This window comes from Eubalaena glacialis, chromosome 1 (genome assembly GCF_028564815.1).
Source record: "Eubalaena glacialis isolate mEubGla1 chromosome 1, mEubGla1.1.hap2.+ XY, whole genome shotgun sequence".
In the NCBI taxonomy this organism is placed as follows: Eukaryota; Metazoa; Chordata; class Mammalia; order Artiodactyla; family Balaenidae; genus Eubalaena; species Eubalaena glacialis.
Window position 1 is genome coordinate 50250368 of NC_083716.1, and position 21948 is coordinate 50272315.

The 21948-nt window shown below is 55.4% G+C and overlaps 1 protein-coding gene across 1 annotated transcript; it reads right to left on the bottom strand.

The window, feature by feature from the left end:
• Positions 1-11107: 11107 nt before the first annotated feature.
• GPRIN2 (G protein regulated inducer of neurite outgrowth 2) lies at positions 11108-17423 on the bottom strand. Its single transcript, XM_061196566.1, has 2 exons — positions 17398-17423; positions 11108-12434 (listed from the first exon to the last, which is right to left on the bottom strand). Exon 2 carries the CDS (start codon positions 12401-12403, stop codon positions 11108-11110), a length of 1296 nt encoding a protein of 431 aa, XP_061052549.1. The 5' UTR covers positions 12404-12434; positions 17398-17423.
• Between the last annotated feature and the right edge of the window lie 4525 nt (positions 17424-21948).

Sequence of the window (21948 nt, forward strand, 5' to 3'; positions counted from 1 at the left end):
AGGAAACTCCACAGTGATGTGCCCTCTGTAGTGTGTACAGTCAACTCCCAGGGACCCCCGGATGGGAAAGACCCTGCCCACACCATCCTCCCCCCATAACCCTAGGTCCTGCCCCTGGCCTGCTATTGTGCTGCTCTGAAACAGGAGCCCTAGGCCAGCATCTGTGGTCGGCACTGTAGGAAGGTGTCTGAGCATGGGACAGAGGGGAAGGGCTGGGGAGGGGAGGAGGGGAAAAGGAAGAGAAGGGAAAGGCCTGGGAGGGAAGGGGGGCGACTTCACTGGTGCGTTAAAAGGCAGCGGCCACTGAATACAATGGGAGCGCCTGGAAGGGATGTGGAACAGAAGGGGCATCAAACGGAAACCCGAGGACCACTGAGTAAAGTCTGTAGTTTAGTTAGTACTGTACCAAGGTTAATTTCTGAGTTTTTGATAAATGGTTATATGCTGGGTGAGAGGTATACAAGAACTCTCTAGATTATCTTTGGTTATATGCTGGGTGAGAGAGGTATACAAGAACTCTTTAGATTATCTTTGCAATGCTTCTGTAAATCTAACAGTATCTCAAAAACTGAACTTTAACAAAAAAAAGGCAGTGGCCACAGCAGAAAGGGCGCCTTAGGGAGTCAGAAACCTCTCGCACTCTTCGTGTCATGGCTCATGTCATCCTCAGCTGGGCTCTCTGAGGCCGGGAAGTGGAGCAGGAGCCCCAGAGAAGCCTGGCTTTGGAGGCAGAGAGCTCTGGGCTGTCGGCTGTGGTGGTGCAGTTCACCATCTCTGCACGCTCACCCAGCTACCCACCTATCCTACTGTGCTTCCTGTTTTGTGCAGGGCTGGACTGAGGATGCACAAGGGGTCCAGGACGGGGAGGATGCTCCACAGAGCTCTCAGCTCTGCGTCTGTGGCTCCCACTCCCTCGCACACAGTGGGTTCTCCGCGAGTGCTTGGCAATGAAAGCAGAGAAAGGGGGTTGCCTTCACCCTTCTTACGGCACCCACTAAAACGGAATGTGTGGGAGGCCCACCTGAGCCCAGCAACCACTGACTGTGGGTGCAGAAGTCAAGGACCCCTGCAGGCTCGGCCGTCCGGACCGCCTGCGCCTCACCCCCAACCCCACCCAGGGCACAAGTGGAGCATGGACAAGGCCAGAAGACCTCAGCTGGGTCAACGATGGAAGCCAGCATGGAGATGTCACAGGAGGCTGCAGCGCCAAAAAGGAGCTGAAAGAAAATGCTTTCCTTCCCCCAGCCTTGGTCCCGGAGGTCGGGTCAGGGCAGGCCGGCCAGCCCAGCACATGCACTGTCTACCTGGGACACATTCTCAGGTACAGCAACTGCCGTAGGGCCTGGGAAGGGAGCCACTGGGGTGGTGGCCCCTCTAAGGGTTGAGAGGGTCAGGTTGCCCATGGCTGCCAAGAACGGACACTCATGTACACTATGGTCTTTTGGTGATAATGATATGTCAATGTAGGTTTATCAATTGTCACAAATGTACACTCTGGTGGGGGACATTGGTAACGGGGGAGGCTGTGCATGCGTGGGGACAGGAGGCATAGAAGAAATCTCTGTACCTTCCTCTCAATTTTGCTGTGAACCTAAAACTGCTCTAAAAAAAAAAAATTGTCTAGTAAAATGTAAACAAAAAATACTCGTAACATATATGTACAGGACCACATGTAATTAATATACAAGGAGCTCTAACAAATCAATAAGAAAAAGAAGAATCCGGGACTTCCCTGGTGGCACAGTGGTTAAGAATCGCCTGCCACTGCAGGGGACACGGGTTCGATCCCTGCTCCGGGAAGATCCCACATGCCGCGGAGCAACTAAGCCCGTGCGCCACAGCTACTGAGCCTGTGCTCTAGAGCCCGCGCGCCACAACTACTGAAGCCCGCGCACCTAGAGCACGTGCTCCGCAACAAGAGAAGCCACCGCAATGAGAAGCCCGTGCACCACAACAAAGAGGAGACCCCGCTCGCCACAACTAGAGAAAGCCCGCACATAGCAACGAAGACCCAACGCAGCCAAAGATAAAAAATAAATTATAAAAAAAAAAAGAAAAAGGGCTTCCCTGGTGGCGCAGTGGTTAAGAATCTGCCTGCCAATGAAGGGGACACGGGTTCGAGCCCTGCTCTGGGAAGATCCCACATGCCGCGGAGCAACTAAGCCCGTGCGCCACACCTACTGAGCCTGCACTCTAGAGCCCGCGAGCCACAACTACTGAAGCCCATGTGCCTAGAGCCCATGCTCCACAACAAGAGAAGCCACCGCAATGAGAAGCCCGCGCACCACAACAAAGAGTAGCCCCTGCTCGCCGCAATTAGAGAAAAGCCTGCGCACAGCAACGAAGACCCAACGCAGCCAAAAATAAAATAAAATAAATAAATTTATTTAAAAAAAAAAAGAATCCAATGCAAATGGAAAATAGACATAAACAGGCAGATCATAAACAGATTCAAGTGGTCTGTAAATATATTAGATAATAATAATAGCTATAACATTTACTTAGCCCTTATTTTGAGCTAGGAACTGTGCTAGCACTTTATATGTGTGATGCTGTTAAATCCTGAAATCCAATTAATAAGGCCATTTTCATATCCCCATTTAACAGATGAAGAAACTGAGATTCAGGGCGTTCAGCAACTTGCCCAACATCACACAGCTTGAGAGGACCAAACAGCAATTCTCATCCAGGCAGTCTCACTAAACAGAATCTTACTTATAGTAAAGGAATTGCAAATCAAAATAAGCATTAAGGTATCATTTTTTCACTTATCAAATTAGCCAAAATATTAAAGTTTGATAAGATTCAAATGTTGGCATGGGTGTGAGAAAATAAACATTTTCATGTATTATTAGTACAATCTTTTTGGAGACCAATTTGCCGGTATCCATGGACACTTTATACGTACCACCAGTTGAAAACTTTATCCCCAGATATTCTCACAGATGTACACAAAATTATACATATACAAGGATATTTATTTTTACATTTTTTAATAGCAAAAAATATAGGCAATAACATAAAGTCCAGCAGAAGAGAACTGGTTTAATTTTTTTTTTAATGCACCTGTATTCTATTCAATACAATATACCCACAAAAAAGGAGGTGGAATCTATATATGGCAACATTATCTGCAAGATATATTAATTTTTAAAAATAAATGCAGAATAGTGCCTAAGTCGATCTAATTTATAAAAAATATTTAGAAATCTGAGCTTGCGATTACAGAGAAAATTTCCTGGTGGACCCATGGAAAGTACAGTGGGAACCGTGGGAACTGCCCAGCGGGGAGTGAGGCAACCTTCACTCTACATTTTACACTATTTGAAATTCTTATCACGAACCCATACAATGTTGAAAAACAAAAAGCCAAGGTCTGTACTGTTTGAGATTCTTATCATAAATATCTATTGCTTTCATTTTAAAAAAGCAAAAAGCCAGGCCTAGAGTCACACAGATTGGAGTTTGAATTCCAGCTCCTTCATTTCCTGGTCATAAAACAGGGCAAGTTACTTGACCTCTCTGAATTTCAATTGTCATTGGGAAGTGGGCAAATTGTGAGAAGTAAAGAAGATAACGTATGCAAAATATCATCACTGCTTCTACCATTTGTTTAGGGTCAGAGTGTGGTAGCCACTATTATCATTGCCTTCATTCACTGACAGACTATGAAATGCTGATGTTTTTCAACTGGTTAACTGTGCGTACCAATAAGTTCTTGTGGCAGATTGTAGGTCTCTTGCTTTCTAGGAGAATGTGATGTCTGGAGGTGCCGCAGCCATCTTGTGACCATGAGGCTAGCCCTTGCTAACACCCTGAAGATGGCAGAGCAGAATTATGGAAAGAATCTGAATCCTTGATGTCTTCATTGAGCCACTGAGCCTACTCTAGAACAGTGACCTCCTAAATTCTTAACTGAAATTAAGAATTAAGTGGTGAATTAAACATTCTCATTGTTTAGATAACTTTTGATTCCTAATTCAGTTACTTGCAATCAAAAATGTCCTCAAGGGGGCTTCCCTGGAGGTGCAGTGGTTAAGAATCGGACCACAATGGAGGGGCCACGGGTTCGAGCCCTGGTCCGGGAAGATCCCACATGCCACGGAGCAGCTAATCCCATGCGCCACAACTACTGAAGCCCGCGTGCCTAGAGCTTGTGCTCCACAACAAGAGAAGCGACCGCAATGAGAAGCCCGCGCACCGCAATGAGTAGCTCCCGCTCGCCGCAGCTAGAGAAGGCCCCCCCACGCAGCAACGAAGACCCAATGCAGCCAAAAAAAAAAAAAAAAATGTCCTCGAGAGACCACCTCAGGGAGGCTTTGTGGGCATGTAAAGAGAGAGGAGTGCTTGTACTGGGCCCAGCCACTCCCTCTTACCCCACTGAAGAAGAGAAGCCCACCCCTGCTCAAGTTCTACTCTCTCTTTCCATCCCAGACACAGCCCTCATCCACACTTCAGTTGAGAGGCTCTATCCAATCCTCCTGCCTGACATGCTGCAAAGAAGAGGCTCTCCCTCCAACCTCTCTCTTGGCTGCCATCACCCCTGGCACACCCAGCTGGCCCTGGGCACCAGACAGAGCAGGTGGAAATCATGCCAGGCAAGGAGCGACAGGGGGAAAGACCCTCAGAATCAGCCGCCACCGCAGTGACCTTTAGGGCCCAGTCCCTCTCTGACAGCCAGCTCTAGCTCAGAACCCCCTCCTCAAGCCCACTGCCCCCGGTACTCCCTCTGCCAGACAGGGTCAGTCCCCCGTGACGGGAGGCACACTCCCGGCTGTCCACACCTGCTCTCTCCATGGCCCAGGAAGAGGACCTTCGAGGGGTGGGACCATGGGGCACATTTCGAGGCTCTAGGTAAACTTAAAGACAAAGGCAAGCCGAAGAAGAAGGGTTGTAAAACACGGCTCCTACACTCAGCCCCCTCGGCGTGTATAACTCACATTTGGAGTCAATGCTGTAAGTAAAGTGAGGCTGTCTTCCCTTTCAAAGGCCGAAATCGCCCCCGCCCCCTTCCCCATCCCGGCGCCCGCACCCCTCACTCCGCTCCGCCCCGCCCCGCCCCGCCCCGCCCCGCCCCGCCCCGCCCCGCCCCGCCCCGCCCCGCCCCGCCTCGCCCCGCCCCGCCCCGCCTCGCCCTGCCTCGCCCTGCCTCGCGCTGCCTCGCCCCGCCTGGACTCCACCCCCTCCACCTTCTCGAACTCTTTGCTCCTCTCTGCAATCTTCCGTTCAGCTGTCCTGGTTGGCAGTGGAGCGTCAAGAGTGGCGGAGGGGGAGGAGAAGGCACAGGGACCGAACTTAGCAGTGTCCGCCATCCCCCCACCCCGCCCGCGTCTTCAACCCGGGGCGGGACAGGAGGTAGGTCGCTCGAGGCCGCCGCGGGCGGGGCAGGGTTGGTGGCTCCCAACCTGCGCCCCCAGGTGCCTCTGGAAGGCGATTCCGCGGCCACAAGGGGGGCGCCCGTGCTCCTCCGGCGGGCTGCGCTGCCCGGTTCCCAGCTCCGCACCGAAGCCCTTGGCTGACCCCGCCAGCCGCCTGGGACCGACGCCCAGCTGTGTCCCAGCCCCTCTGGGACCACAGTTCTGCTGATTCCTGCCTCTCCTTTCCCCAGCCCAGTGGTGTGACCACGGAGGAGGCCGTGGGCCATGCCCAGGGGATTGCATCAGGGGAGAGGGGAGTTGGGTTGAAATCTTCTCAAGAAGCCCCTTCCCCTCTCTCTGAATTCCCCCAAGTCTGAAGCAAAAGAAAATCAAACCAGAGAGTCTTCCTTAAAAGACGCAAGCAGGGCTGACAAAAGCCACAAAGCTTGCAAACAAAATGCCGTCCTTGGCCACTTCCTTCCCAGACCCTTGACAGCTAGAAATGAGATGTGAAGAGAGGAAGGGCAAAGCAGAAGCCTAAAAGGGATGAGCCAAGTGGGCCTGGGATGAGAGGCAATTCCACTCCTCCCCAGCTGGACTTCAGCACCCCAAGTGTAGTTCTTTGGTGAGCCACAGAAAATTCCAGCCCCAACAAAGGCTCCCTACTTGGGCCCACCTCAGGCCTTCTCAGTGTCTCAGAAGTCTTCTCAGAAGTCTCCTCCCCTTGCCCCCAGCCCTGGCTCCTAGACACAAGTCCAGTCCCACACAGGAAGGGAGCAGAGACCAGACAGCGTGGTGTGTCCCTACCGAGGCCCAGGCCATGCCCCAACCTAATTACAAGGCAAGCAAGAAGATTCTGAAAACATGAGAGAGAGATGACCTACCTAAAGCCAGCAGATGGGTACCACCCACCCATCGTGCCCCTTGGGTGACCTAGCCAACCAGGGCCCAATAAAGGTCACCCAAACTGAGGATTGATAGGTGCCCTTCTAGCCTGAACAAAGCCTCTTCACTCACAGGGCAGGACCACTGACAACTGATTTCTCTCTTTGGGCAAAAGCGATGGAAACAACCTGACAAAGCAACCCCAAGCTGTCCCAGGGAGGCCTCCTTCTCCAGGAAGAAGCTCAGAAGCTATTTGGCAAGCTCAAACAGTTTGGGTTTTGTCCGAAGAGAAAAAGGACAGGTGGGAAGGAAGGGCCTAGACTACTGAAAATCAGGAATGCCAAGACCCTGACCACGAGAAGAGAGAGACTGCTGTTTGGAGCAGAAGGGATAAGGCAAGGCAGAGCCTTGGCATAAAGGGAAGGAAGCAGCGGGGAGGACAGTGGGATGGATGGCGGGGAGACAGAAGGTTTCTGGGGGCAAAGAGGACATGAGACAGAAAAGGAGAAAAGGACTGAAATGAAAGATAAATAGGGGATGGGGGAGAAAGAGCACCAAGGGCAATGGGTGCAGGGCCTGCAGAGCCTCCCCACTGCCCCTGTGATGGACGCCGATGGAGGCGCTCTGCTCCCTCAGCCGTGTTAATAGGATGCTGAGAAAGCACGCTGTGTCTTTTCTCAGGAAAGACGTTGGGAAATGAAAAGCTTCTGGGGAGCCCACTGCAGACTAGCAGTGAGAGATGGGATGCTTCTTCTTAACATGGCTCTGGGAGCCAGGGTTTCAGAGGACCAGGGCCAGAATACATGTGTCCCAAGCACGGTTCAAGGCAGAGGGTGAAGGACCTGGAAAGAGGCTCTGAATAAGGGAGGTTTAAGGAAACAATGTGGGCCTTGATTAAGGCCAAGCTGACAGGGCAAGAGCTGATCCCACTGGTGGCTGTGGAAGTGTTACCTAGCAACAGCAGACATGTGCTAAGCGCTAACTCAGTGCCAGGTACCTTATGTGGGCTACTTCATTTACTCCTCACAGCAAGCCAAAAAAGGGAGGCACCATTATCACCCCCATTTTACAGATAAGGAAGTTGAGGATCAGCGAGGTTAGTAACTTGACCAAGGTCTCATAGCTATAGGTGAGATCCAGGATTCAAACTCAAGTTTTAGACGACTAAGCTATAGTGCCCCCCTCAATATCCTAAGTATCAGGACCTGCATTGGGAAGACCCCACTGGCCTCCTGTGAAATAAAAATCCAGTACCTCCGGGGGACAGAGACCCAATTCAGCAGACTCAGGAGGTGATGTCACAGTGGGTCAGGGCCATTCTCTGCTTTTCCACCCTCCCCCACACTGTGCCCTCAGCCCAGCAGTAGCCTACACTCTGGCAGGAACAGCTTCTCCCCCGGGTAGACTGGTGATCCCTGTGACGGTGATGGCAGCCTTGGAGAGGAGATGCATGCCCTGTGTCCTGGCCAGACCCACAGGTGACAAGTTCCAGGGAGCCAGGCTTCAGCTACTGGGGGCCCAGGTTGCCAGGAAGGAGAGCTGGCGGACGGAAGGGAGGTCCCTGGAGAAGAGGTGATTCCTGCCTGAGCAGGGAGCTCTAGGAATCTGGGGAATGCTCCAAAGGACACAATCTACCAGAACAAAACAAAACAAACAAGACCAGCCAGGACCAACTGGACCCTTCCCTGACAAAGCTGTGATCTCCGTTACTTTATTTCAAATTCAAAACAAAACAGACATACACATAATGAAATCCACCACCTTCCAGAGCCAGGTCTGAAGGGGTCCCAGAAAGTCTGGTCAGAAATCTGGAGTCTGAGAGGAGGAGATCTGTAAACGAAGCTGGTGGCCATGTCCTGGGACCCTAAAGCACTGCCAGTCAGGCCCAGCCAGGGAAAGGCCACAGCAAGAAGGGGGTGGGAGGGTTGGGTCTCCAGGTTGAATTCGGAAATTAAGCTGCAGCTGCTCCAAGTAGACTTGTTCGCAGAGGCTGTGCAGCCTGGGCTAGTGAGGCCAAGGACACCATGTCCGCTGTTCTGGGGTGGCAAGCTTACCTAGGAGGGTGTTGTGGAGGCCCCAGCCGTGCACAGCTCCCAGCTCGGACACAGGCCAGGCTGGATTCCAGCACCACCCTGCAAACCTTTATCTCAGTCACGATGAGGTGGGAGGGTGGCTGGCTAGCCCTCCCCATTCAGGGCACAGCCCAGCCTGCCATCTTGATATACCAGGTGCAGCCTAGAGGTGGCAAACGGAGAATGAACTCATGACAGCTTGCATAGGACAGAGTAGAAAGTGTCTTCATGAAGGGTGTCCCTGGTCCCAGCCAAGCCCTGTGGCGTGCAGCCCTTCACCTGTCCCTCCCCAACCTCCACCTGCCTCTCCTTGTCCCAGGTGGTAGCCTCACCTCCTTTTACTCAGACTGGAAGCCTCAGCTTCCTGGAACTCCTCCTCCTTCCCAAATCCATCACACACTGTGTGTGTGTGTGTGTGTGTGTGTGTGTGTGTGTGTGTGTGTACGCATGCCCAGCCCTAGCTGCCCTCTCCATCTCCCCCTAACGGGCTGCTCCTTGGTTCCCATACACCAGTCCCGCCTGGGCTCCTCCCTCCCACCTCTTCCACACGAATCTCCCGTCATGGCAGCCAAAGGGACATTGCTGGAATGAAATCTGTGTCCACCCCTGCTTCCACAGCTCCTGTAAAGTCCCTTTCCTCAGTCACACCAGGAGCCTCACAACTAGGACCCCCTGGCCAGCCTCCCAACACAACAAACACCCCAACTCAGCCTGCACTGCAGTGATTCACCGCAGCCTGGGCAAGACAGCCACCTCCAAGCCTCTGGCCAGGCCGTTCTCTCTGCCGGGTATGCCCTTCCCTGCTCACCCACCAGTCCAGCCCCGCTATGTCCTCAAGACCCTGCTCAGCTCTGGCCCTGTGTGAAGATGCCTTCCTACCCTAGTTCATCACCCCTCCCCCCATGTCCTCACAGCTGGGGCTCCTGGCGCCCCCACGCAGAGCCAGAGATGAAGGCACCCTGGTACCCACATGTCACTCCCCGGAGCGTGACATGCCTGCCCTGAACCACAGGTGTCGGGATGGACAGGCCCAGGCCCCCGGGCTGCACGGTGCCAAGAGCCTTATGACTGCACGAGAACCTGCTTGATCACATTTTAAAAGGGGGGTAAGGTCAAGTCCCCTCCTGCACACCACACCCACCCCTCTGGCCCAGCCCTACCCTCAGAAGCAGCTCTGATTCGCTGTCATTTTCAAGCAGGGGTGACATTTTATCTGGCCTCTGCTGGGAGTGGGAAAGGCACATTTTGGGGTAAGAGAGCCCCATGTTGGGGCCTTGGGATGCATTCTGACCTGAAGCATGCCTTTCTCACCTGGTTCCTGTTAGAATGTCACTCCTGCATTAAATGTTAACCCATTGTTGCATGAGTCATTTCCACCCCGAGTACTGGGCCCTTGGGGGTGGGGAAAGGTAAGCCAGCTGTCAGGTCCTGGGTTCCTGGGTGCAGAAGGGGGCCCAGGAACAGGGCCAGGCCTTGGGCAGGGCTGCATGTAGGCCCTGACTCCACCTTCCCATGCCAGGTGACTCTAGGCAGGGCACTAACCTTTGGCTCCCTCACAAGGCGGCGCTGGTGGATTCTGTCCCAGGAGCTTGGAATCCCCAACACTAAGCCCCAGGATAAGGACACAAACTCACCCTTATCCTCCGCAGGTCTTGAGAGCTCCTTTGTCAATGAAGTCAGGCTGTGCTAAGCGCCAGTGTCCTGAGCTCCCCACCCCCATGGTCCCCTGACCCCCATGGCCTCACAGCTCCCGCCATTTCCCAATAGGTGGGAGACCCCACCCCAGGCTCCTTCCCTTTTCCCACCCATTCCTGCCCTCCCTCCTTTGAAGAACTGCACCAGCTGAGAATAAGTCCTTAAGCCAAAGGAGCAAGGTGATAATGGTACAATTTCAGGCACTGCAACATATTTGGGGACAGGTGGCCACCTGCTCTCTCCTTCCTGAGGCCAGCACCTGACACAATGACCTACTGGGAGGCTGGCTCTTAGAAGTACCCTGCAGTCCTCTGTAATGCTCAGAGCCCCCCATCCTACACACTGTGAGCTCAGCAAGGGCACGGGCAGCTTCTTTCCCAAGGAATTCACAGAACCTGGCATGGAACATGGGCTCAATAAATTCTTCTTGTTCACAACTGCCCTGCGCTGCCAGCCACGTGCTGCAGGAAAACACTACAAGCTTCGGCCAGCCTCAGCTCTGCTCTCATCCCACCACCTCGAGCTGTCCAACCCAGGGCATGGCAGCTACAGCCATGCCAATGTCTGTGGTTGCGTCTATAAAACAGAGTGAAGAGGTAAAGACTCCACAAAGTAAGGGGATGAGTACAGGCTGTGGCACATGGGAGGCCTCCACAATGTCAGTTCCCTCTCCTAAAGACTCAGACAGTCCTTGCCACTTGGGGTCCCACGTCTCATGGCAGGAATTCGTTGTATCTCAGCACTGCTGCGAAAATAAAGCCATCAAGAGGCCTGGGGAAATCATGGCAGAGTTCTGAGGAGAGACTGAACAGAAGGTCGAGGGTTTTGACAGAAAAGTCAGGATCCCCCTTATGCACAGTGTTGAAACTGTACCAGAGTTCAGAGCCGGATGTGCAGATGTGGCTCTTGGAAATCAAGCCCTTAAAAACTAGCCCAGCTTCAGGGGGCAGGAAGCCCCCAGGCTGCAGTCCTGTGGTCTGCAGACAGCCGAGAACAGAGACACGTCCATGGGTGCCAGTGGGTCCAAAGGGCACAGGGCCCCTACTGTCCCTGGGGCTGAGTCCATGGGCCCAGAGCAGCTCCTGGGACTGCAGCTCCTTATTCAGGGGCTGCACTGGAGCAGCCGCAGCAGCTGGGGCACTGCAGCGACTGCATAACAGCTTGAAGTGGCCCCCTCCGGCCCTCCGCAGACAGGCTGTTCTCGCTGGCAGGGGCCCGCTGCAGCTGCTCAAACTGCATCTCCAGGTGCTTCTGGATGGCCAGGCCGAGTACCTCAGGGTCCACTGCAGCTCCATACACCTCCCATGTCATGCCCTCAGCATCCCATCGCACGTCCCGCACAGAGGATGGCACCTCCTCCAGGCTGGACCCCAGGGTTACCTCCGGGAATGTGTGCAGGGCCACAGGGGCCTCCAGAGGCGGGCTGGTGGCCACAGCTTTGCAGACTGCCTTGGGGGCCGCTTGCACACCAGCATCCTGGGCTGACAGAGGTGATGCCAAGATGGGGGCCAAGTCACTTGCTGAGGTCATGGTCCACATATCCTTGGTCCTGGCGCCAGCCTCCATAGCTAACCCGGTGGGACCCCAAGGGTACGCACAGCAGTGGGAATGCCCAGGAAGCCCCACAGGCAACCTACACTGGAATTTCACCCCATGCTGAGCCTGCAGCCCAGATTCACTCACTGATGCCACTAGTTTAGGAAAGGCCAGGATCCCTGGGGCAGGCAAGCCATGGCAGCAGCTGCTGGCCCCCACCTCCCTCATGCCACAGAGTAGGGCTGCTGGGGGCAGAGCATGGCAGGAGGTGGTGGCCAACTGCCCAGTGGCTTTGAGGCTGCTGCTGTGGGTCATTGTGCCCCCCAGGCCAGGTGGCGGCACCCACACCTGACTCTCCTCCAGTGTCCAGGCTGAGTTTGAAGTCCCATCCTCCAGAGCCAGGTCCCTTTCCAGGCCTGCGGGGGCTTGGCCACCCTGGCCAGAAGTGCTGCTGGGCTGCAGCTGAGCCCTATGGACAGGCGAGCTGCCCAGGGCCGAGCAGCTGAGGCTGGCCTTTCTGGCACTGCTGTGGCCCCAGGTCTGGGTGCTGCAGACCAGGTCTGAGTGGCTTCTCTGCACAGCAGCGGTGCTGGGGTCCCGCAGGCAACACAGGTCACCACCACCCACGGTAGACACGTTGCCCACAGTGCCGCTCCGCCAGTGACCCACGGCCCCGGGCTGTGGCCGGGGGCTGGAGGCCCGTGCCTGCTCCTCACGCTCAGCCTGGCGCCCTTCCTCCTCCGGGACCTGGGCACCTGTGCTGGCCTCGCCCGGCAGGCTGGAGGAGCTCCAGGACAGGGGCTGAGGGCAGGGACTGAGGGGTTCCTGGGCACCCGGCTCAGGGCGGCTGGATCTCATGGCTGCCTGCAGGAGAGAGAGAGGGAGGGAGCGGCGTTGAGTTGGGTGCAGCACTTCCGCTGGACTCTGCTGGGGGCCCACAGGGTGCAAGGCACATTGCGGGGACAGCTTCAGTCGCAGCCTGCCTGACCAGTCAAAGCCACAAGCAAAACGATGACAGGAGACCAGACACTTCAAATCAAGGTCACCACACATTATACACAGGGATGACACTTCAAATACCTAAAAACCAGAACCGAGCGATCAGAACGAGCCCTAGGGTAAGGTCCTTGAGACCACCCAGAAGGCCAGCTGTTGACTCTTTACTGCTGGGTTATGGGGAAGGGGGGAGCCAGGGGAGAGGCCAAGCCTGCTGGGGACAATAGGTCTTAGCACAGAAGTATTGCAGTATTTTAATAACCAGTAAAGCTCAACTGGTGAGTACTAGCCGGGCTCCTCCCACAACTGTCAGTATCTCTTTCACCTGGACTAGAGCACCCTTGGTACACGGTGCGGGGAGGGGGCTCAGAGAAGTTTTGTGGGACAAGCAAGAAATGAATACAGGGCACACTGAGAACCACCCTGGGTTCTCCCATGGCCCTCTCCATCTTCTCCGGCATAGCCTGGCTGAGCTGTCACGTCTCTGGGGATCAGTCTTGGCTGCCGTGAAGGGAAAGGGCTTTCCTGGCTTCCATCACAGGCTCCAAGGGTAGGAAGAGGCCCCCACATCAGCCCTCTACGCACAGGACTCACTCGGCATTTGCTCATTCCTCCCACAGCCATCTCCTGAGCACCTACTGCATGCCAGGCTCTTGGAATTGGGCAACATGGAACTAGTTTAGATCAGCTGTGCTCCCCCCAGAATGGGGTCCAGTACAGGCCTCCCCCACTATCCGAAAGTACAGCATTCCTATGGAACCGTTCGTAAACCAAAATGGCGTAAAGCAAAGAAGCAACTACCTTTTCTTGTAAAATCCTCTTCGGATTTCTTTCCTTTATTGAAAACCTGTACTAATTAATGTAGGTCTCTCATAAAAGTGAAGTGACAAAAAAAAAAAAAAAAGTGAAGTGACATAAAGTGAACTTTTGAAGAGCAGGGGATACCTGTACCACCAATCAGACACCGCACCCTTCCTGCCCCATTCCCTCCCTGCCATTCCTGTCCCTTCCTCTAGCCATACAGACTCCTCCAGACCTGCCCACTGGCCCGTCTGCAGCCCAGTCAGCACCGGCCCCTTCAACCTTAGTGTCCCCTCCCGGGGAAGCTTTCCCCAACGGGACTGGCTCCATCTCTGGCTGAGCACTGTCTGGCCTGGATGGAAAAGTCTGGCCAACTGTGGGCCCCCCACCAGCCTGAAGCTGTCAAAGCCTGTGGCCTGTTCCACACTGTCTGTCCTAACACGTGGCTGGCACTCAGTGAGTGTCTGCCGTGTGTCTGACAGAGAGAACAAGCGAATACAAGAGTAAACCCATAGGGGAAAGGGCTGAGTGCCAAGAACGGGGTCTGAGGGAGGGCATTTCCAAGGCAGGAGAGCTCACTTTGCATGATGGATCAGATCTTCCTGGACGACCAGCCATGTAGGTCGGGCCTGGAGAGAGAGGAGGGAGATGGTGCCCAGGGGGAAGGAACAGGGTGAGCAGAAAGCAGGAGGCATGTGTTCAGAGCACAACAAGGGGGCAGCAGGCTAGGGGCTGGGCAGGGCCCCAAAGGGAGGGAGTGGGGTCAGGGCATCTGGGCCAGCCCGGCCCCGGCCAAAGCTGTGAATTAGAAACTTTACTCTGAGACTCCCAGCCAGGCAGGACCAGCTGCAGAAACAGGGCAGGGATAGCAGGCAACAGCTGCAGTTTGGGCAACCCCAGTCCTGCCTTCCCAGCCTGGGCTGATAAGAACTGTCAAGAAACCAACCACCCTGGCCAGGTGAGCAAGGCCACCTGAAAGGGAATGTGGGAAGGGCTCTCGGGAACTCAGTTTCTGTATATTACAAACTTCTTGCTGTCCCAGAGCTCAGGAGATGGCTGGTGGCTGTTCGAGCCAACAGTGAGGATGTTTCTAGGGCAGCTGTCCCCTGAGAGCTCCAGGCTTGCTATGAAGCCCAGTTCAGCACAACTTCCGGCAATGATGGAAAGATGCTGCTCTGTGCCATCCAATGCAGTAGGCACTGGTCACATGTGGCTACTGAGCACTTGACATGTGGCTAGTGCGACTGAGAAACTGAAATCTGATTTTATTTAAATTTAAGTAATTGAAATTTAAAGGGCCACATATGGTTAACGACGACCATACTGGACTGTGCAGCTATAGACATGGTCCCAGCCTGGGCAGGAGTATCCTGTCCTGGCTGCTCCTTGGGGCTGAAGCCAGACTGGTCCCTGGAAGAGTCAGGAAAAGGATGAGTAGGCAAGAGAGGACTATGGCCCAGGCCCAGCCCTCAAGGAGTTCTAAGATGGACATATAAACAGAGAAGGGCGACAAAGCCAATAATCACAGTGATGATAATAAGAAAAACAGCTCCCAGTGCCCAATCACCCACTGTTTGCCAGGCATGTGCCATCTCCTTTCCAGCACTGTCTCATTTAATAGTCCAAGCAACCTCATGACATATGTCATCTGAGACATATGAGAGAGGTTTAGTGACCTGCTCGAGGGCACACAGCTGGTAAGTGGTTAAGCCAGGAATTAAACCCAAGAGTGTCTGAGGTTCTCTGTGCTCCCTCTCAGCACTGTGCAGACCTCCATCCTAGACACCATCACTCTCCACTGTCATTCCTTTTTATTTACTGTTGCCGTGGCTCAACTGGAGTCCCAGAACCCGGTGCAGCGTCTGGCACTCCCAGGGGTGCCCACAACATGCCAGTGGAACAAGTGAATGAGTAGGAACAAAGCCTGGATGTCCATCCCACCCGACCTGCTTCTTAGCAGCTTCACAGGCTGCCCAGAGTCAAGAGGGCAGGAGGAGCACCTGCTGCGTGGGAAGGCTGTGGTCACACATAGCCCCTGGCAGGCAGACAACCACCGAGCCCCAAGACCAAGTATGCCAAGGAAGCCCTATCTGGACAGCCTACACAGCTTCTGGCTGAGCCTCACCTACCCTGGACCCTCCTCACAAATAGGTCCTTAAGGAGCCAGGCCAGGCCCTGGCCCCCTTAAGGAAAGGGTGGGACAAGGCTGGGGATACCCTCAGATTCCACCAGGCGCTGGTGAGAAGCCGTCAGTGACAAGGGTCCCGCTGTGCCTGCCTCACCAGATGGCTGTCTAGTGTCCAGGGTTGGTCATCACCCAGCGAGAGAACAGTAACCACAAAGACACCGGGGGTGGGGGGAGGAGGTTATATTTCTGTTGGTTCCCTTCCTCAGCCCACCGCCACAAATGGCAGGTGACAAAACTGAGACCTGGAGCAGCTCAGAAATGTCAAAGAACCCACAGCTGAACCCTATCTGGCCTTCCCAGCCCGAACGAGGAAAGGGCTTCGAGGGAAGTTACTCGAGTTATGCCAGGGAAAGGAGATTTCCCACACACCCTACCACCAAGAAGAGGGTCCTCTCAGGAAGCAATGGAGCTGACCAAATGAACCTTGGAGCCAGGGGCAAGCAGGTGGGGCAAGGGGTCTGCTTCCAATCCAGGCTCTTCCCCTTCCTACATATGTGCACTCAGGTGGACCCCTAACCACTTTGAGCCTCAGTTTCCCCAATCTGCAAATCGGAAATAAATCCCCACCCTTCAAGGCTGTTGTGAAGACTGAACGTGATGGCATATGGACTGCCTGGAACAGTGATTGTTAGTAATCTTATCTTTCTTCCTCCCATCAGGAGTGACTTGTGCTCAAGGTATCACAGGACTAGTACTGGGGGGTGGGGGGGAGCAGAAAGATGGCTTTTAGGAAGCCATCGAGACACCCTATAGGTTAGCCTGGTCTCGCTTCTTAATCTTTCCTACCCATCCTTTCCTTTCATCCCAACCTAGGACCTAGTTACCAACAGTGTTCCCAATGTCTCCATCATCCCTCTGTTTCCAAGTCTATTTTAAACCTCAACTTTGAAGGATACCCATGCACACGCTCATACCTGCATGCGTACGGACACACACAATTTTGGAGTCTGCATTCTAAGTGCCCCAAATGGCATGTCCATCTGCCTTAAATATCATGGAAAAGGCTCTGGTTTCATGCAAAAAAAAGACCCTGGGAAGATGTTTTAGCACAAGTTAAAGCACAGGCACAGAGGTATCCAAGACCCCTAGTGTTCTTTAGATGACACTTTAATGTTCTCTCTCCTGTCCCACTTGATGCCAGTCAAATTTGCAATGTGGCCAATTCCCTGTGGCCAAGGCAGCACTCTCCTGCTGCCTCAGTTCTGCTTGTCAGCAAGTGGAGGAGCAACCAGACTCACATGCAGCATTCAACCAATGTCATTTTGAGTGAAAAACTCCAGTTCTGCAAAAACTTCCAGAGTGGCCCAACCAAAGAGAATGCTAGGTTGACCTGGTCAGAGGTTCCAACTCCTGCTGTGTCGCCCTAGCAGAGGAGCCCAAGGCCTCTGGGGATGAGCCCAGGGGAATTACCAAGGCCAGTGCAAGCAGGCCCCATTGCAGACCACACCTGTGGCATCCATTTAGGTCTTCTCTTTTAAGGGACAGGCATTTGGATGATGACTTCTGCTTCCAGCAAAACCAAGACAGGAAAAAGCAAAGCTATGTGGTCAGGAGGGGAAACTGCTTATACGTTGAGATGTGGATCTTTCCCCTCAGGGACCAGGGAGGGATACACACCACCCAAATCCTTCATTGCATAGTGAGGGTGTGGCAACCTCCAGCAGGTGGTCTGATCCATCCCAGCAGCAAAAGAGGGACTGACAGGACCAGACTGTTTAGGGCCAAAGCGGGGGAATGCAGCAGGGAGCATTCCTGAGCTACTGAGAAGTGTTTAGAGGGACAAAACTTACCCATCACAGAGCCTTAAGAACAAGATGCCCAGCTCACAAGCTATGCAGGAAAGGGTCCTGGGGTAACAGTGGGGCAGAGGCCCCAGGACCCAGCTCTGCTCACCACAGAGAAGCCTAGGCCCCACCAGCCCCAGAGCTTCCTCCCCTGAGGAGGATTTGCCCATACTTTCCAGTAGGAACCTGGGATGGAGAAGGTCAGCCTCCAGGCCCAGCTGCCCCAAACCCGAAGCAGCCCAGGTGGCTGGTGTGTCGCTACCTGCGTGGCCACGGGCACCCATGAACCAGCATAGGCCCACGCCCCAGCCGTGGACACACCAGAGGCCGACATACAGGCCCGTTTGCGTGTGAGCCTGCAGGAAACAGCATCCACACAGCTGCACACTGCACAACAAACATACAGGCTGTGGAGCCAAAGGCCCAAACACACCACACCACACACTCTCCCCCAGGGGCAAGGGTCCCTGCCCTGACCCTCCCACACAAAGCCCACCGGGACTCAGGGAGAAGGTCCTCAACGCGATCCCCCAAACTAGGCTACAGACCTTCCCAGCAGCAAAGACAGTGACTGAAGGAAGACGGGGCTGTGGGCCAAGGGGGTAGGGATGGAGGGCAGGAGGAATGAGAGGGAAGGGAGGTCTGGGGCTGGGGGCTGTGGGAGGAGGGTGGGATGGGCGGTGGGGATGGAAAAGGGAGGAGGAAGGGGAGGAGAAGAAACCATAGGAAAAGGGGTGGAGGCAGAATGAGACGGGGTCCTGGGCAGAGTATTGAGAAATGGGAGGATGGGCAGAGGAGACGTGAAAGAGGGGATAGGAAAGGCAATGAGACCAGAGATAGGAGGAGGGATGCGGCCATGGGGGGCGCTGAGCACTGGGCGGGGGCCGGGATGCGGAGGGTCCGAGTGCAGGGAGAGGTGAGGAGTGGGGTTCCGGGGCGCAGGAAGGGGAGGCGCCGCCCATCCCACCCTCCTTCGCCCTAACACGGGCGAGAACGGAGCTGGCCTCTCACCCTCTCGCCCGCCCAGGGCCGCGCAGGCCGGCGGAAGCGCTGCTCCTGTGGCCGCCACAGGTGCCCGGCGCAGCGGCCCAAGATGGAGCCGAGCCGGACCTGGCCTGGGCCGAATACGCCGCCAGCCGCGGTCCGCCCAGCCCGCGGAGCCAGCGCCGGGGAGGCGCCGAGGGGTGACTGGGGGCTGGGGTGGGGAGCCGGGGGAGACGGGACGAAGGGGGCGGCAGCCCTGCTCACCTGGGTCCGCCCCCGCGCTCCACCGCCCACGTCGGCGTCCCGGCCCCGCCCCCGGCCCCGCCCCCACGGTACCGCTACTCCCCGCACTATCCCCACAGCCTACAGCCCCACGAACCCTCCCCTACTCTGCCCCGCGAGCCCCCAGTCCTCCTTCCTGACCCCCTCCTCGCGGCACGTCCCACTGTCCCGTCTTTTCGGCCCCGCCCCCACCATGATCTCCAGTTTTACAGGCCTGTCCAACGACCCCCCACCCAAGACACCCATCTTCCCGACCCGACCCCGCCGTCCCCAGTCTCATAGGCTCGGCTCCCCACAATCCTCCAGCCCCCGACCCAGCTCCCCAGCCCAAGACTTCATAGCTCCGCCGCCTCGGTCCTTGTTCCCCTCCGTCACCACGCCCCGCACGGAGGTCTACAGCCGCTCTGGAGACCCCCTTTCTCACGGCCCGCACCGTGTTCTTGGTCACCCTGGCCCCGCCCTGCCCTCGAGAACACCAGCGCTAGGACCTGTCCCCTGGGATACCCGGTCGGGTCCCTCTTAGTCCCCGCCCTATGGACGCTCATTCTCCAAGCCCTGGACCCCAGAGTCCGATCCTCTCCGATTCACTCTCGCAGACCCCAAGACCGACCCTGGTCCTTTGCACTCCGCCTCCACGGTCCCTCCAAGACCCCGGTCTTGTCCCCTGAGCCCTCCACCCAGCCTCCACAACCTAAACCTCCTAGATTCCATGCCCAGAGTTGCTTCCCGAGTTCTGGCCCCAAAACCCATATTCTCCCACACCTTTCCTCATCCCTTTCCTCGCCCACGTCCCTGTCTCCACCTTTGCCCCCAAGCCAACCCAACTCCTGGCATTCAATCTCCAGCCCACTCCCAGGGACCCCAACAGCTGGCTTGTGCATTGACCATGTGGGAATGAGCCAACTCCGCCCAAGCTCGCACCCCTTCCTGCAGCTCTCTGCAGCCCCAAAACGCCCTGTCTCGCTCTCTCCCCGCCCTATGATGCCAGGAGTCGGTCCAGGCCCTGGGAAATCCCGATCCTGCCCTACCAGGATGGGGGCCTGTGAGCTCAGTTCGCTCAATATCCCCCAATCTCTGACAACCACGGGCTCCTTACACACAGACTCCCAACAGGCGTCCACCAGCCCAGACTGATCCTGACCCCTTCTACCCTCGAGAGATTCCTACCACCCTCCACCCCCACCCCAGGGCCCCTTGTAAGAGAATCTTGTCCTATCTCTGGCCTCCGAGAATTGAGCCCCAGTGTCGACCCTCCTCTGTTGATCCCAGCTGCAGGGGCCACTGATTTGCTTGCCCAGCCCTTTGCTGAGGGGTCTTCAGTGGCGGAAGAGGCAATACCATCTCTGCTGCTCTTCCAGTTTGGGAAGACCTCAGGCCCCAGCCTCACTTCTCTGGTCTCCACCAGCCCTGTGCCTCCACCTAGCATCAAGAGGGGACCTGCAGAAAGTTCCCCAGCCATTGGAGAGTGGAAAGCCCAGGCAGGAGCCTGCACCATTCACTTTCCGTAGCCCCTAGCCTGGCACCTAGTCCAGAGGAGGGGGCGTGTGGCACTATGCAGCAGGTGCAGCTTGGACCTCACACCCGGCTGCCCTCACCCAATGCCTTGGTGTGTTCTCTGCATGTGAGACTCCTCCCAGCCTTAGTACTCCTGTCTGTAGCTCTGAGCTGCCCCTCATCAGTTTGTCTCATAGACCAAAGTACGCAACAGATAAACAGTCATTCCCTCGGTATCCGCGGGGTATTTGTTCCAGGCCCCACCACAGATATCAAAATCCTCAGATGGTCAAGTGCTGTAGTCGGCCCTCTATATCTGCAAGTTCCACATCCTTGGATTCAACCGACTGCTGATCGTGTATTAAGTTTGCCATCTGTGGTTGATTGACTCCACACGTGTGGAACCCACGGATACAGAGAGCCGACTACACCACCATGTCACACACAGCATTTGACCCTGTGGGTCATGCCCTCACGCTTCTCCGCCCAGATTTTAATGATGGGCATCACTGTCTACTCCCCCCAGCCCGAGATCCTGCTGCTTAGGGCCTGGAAGCCTTGGTTTTACCTTCTCTGCCCACCCGCCCCCCCACTCCAGTTACAGCTTCAATTTGGGATCTCACTCACTGGTGAAGAGGGTGGGGTTCTGCTTAGGAAGACTCAGACTGTCCTAAGCACCCCTTTCCAGTGGGGTCTCTTTCCCAGGGTCTAGCAGATGGCTGGCCTCCTCACCATACACAGCCTGGCAGGGGGATAGGGCCAAAAGGGGGCATGTTGGGGATTTGTTTGCTGAGACCACCACCCACTCCTGCCCCTGCCCAGGAATTAGGGCCCCTCCTCCAACATCTCATGAATCTTACTCTTATTTCCTTTTTAGGGAAGTCAACAGAGTTCCAGGAAGGGATGAGCTATGTGGGGATATACTGAGAGTTGGTGCCAGATCCAGGACTCAGACCTGGGGCTCCCAGCTCCCTGAGCATCAGAGAGCCCCCCTAGAACCTCACTGCAAGTGTTTCAAGGATCCCTGCTTGGAGGTGGGTGTCAGCAGATGTCTGCCATGCTGGATGCCCGCAGATGCAGCCTGACTGGACCTGTCATTAGGGTCTCTGAATATCACCCTGGCCTTGGCCCCTTGTCCAACTGGTCCTCTTCTTCCATTTGTGGCTGGTCATGGCAGCTCTCCTGGCTGCAGTGGCTGCTGGGGGAGAGCCCAGGATGGAGAGTCAGACAGGAATGACAATCCCAACACCCCCGCATATTCACTGGTTCTGTGATCTCACACCCAAGCTAAACCATCCCTCTCTCTGGGCATCAATTTCCTCATCTGCAGAATAATTATTCTTACCTCACAGGACTATAGGAAAGAGAGAGTTTGTTTAACTGTTCTGTAGAGTCTTCTTGCTGCTATCAGTCATTTGATCAAATATTTATCGAGCTCCTCCTTTGTTCTGGAGATACAAGATAGGACTGCATGGGGTGGGGATGGGAGTGGAGTTTGTTGATTGCTTTGGTAGAGAGAGAAGGCGCTTGACTTAGGACCTCACGGGCCAAGTGTCATTTCCTGAGACTCAGACCCTGACAGAAGAGAAGCAGGTATGGTGGGCTCAGGAGTTCAGTGGGGTCATGCTGGGATGGGTGAGACAGCAGGTGGAGAGGCAAGTGGCACATACAGGACTGAGGTTTGGGCTTCCCCAGGATGTCTGAGCATCATGGGCACAGGGGTCCCTGAAGTCACAGGAGTGGATAAGGTCTTCAGGGAGAGTGTGGAGAAGAGGACCTAGGACCCACCTGTGAGTAACCAGGTGGCAAAGGACTGAGAAGGAGCAGCCAGAAAGGAAAGAGGGAAACTGGGACATTGCTGTGACCCCGGGCAT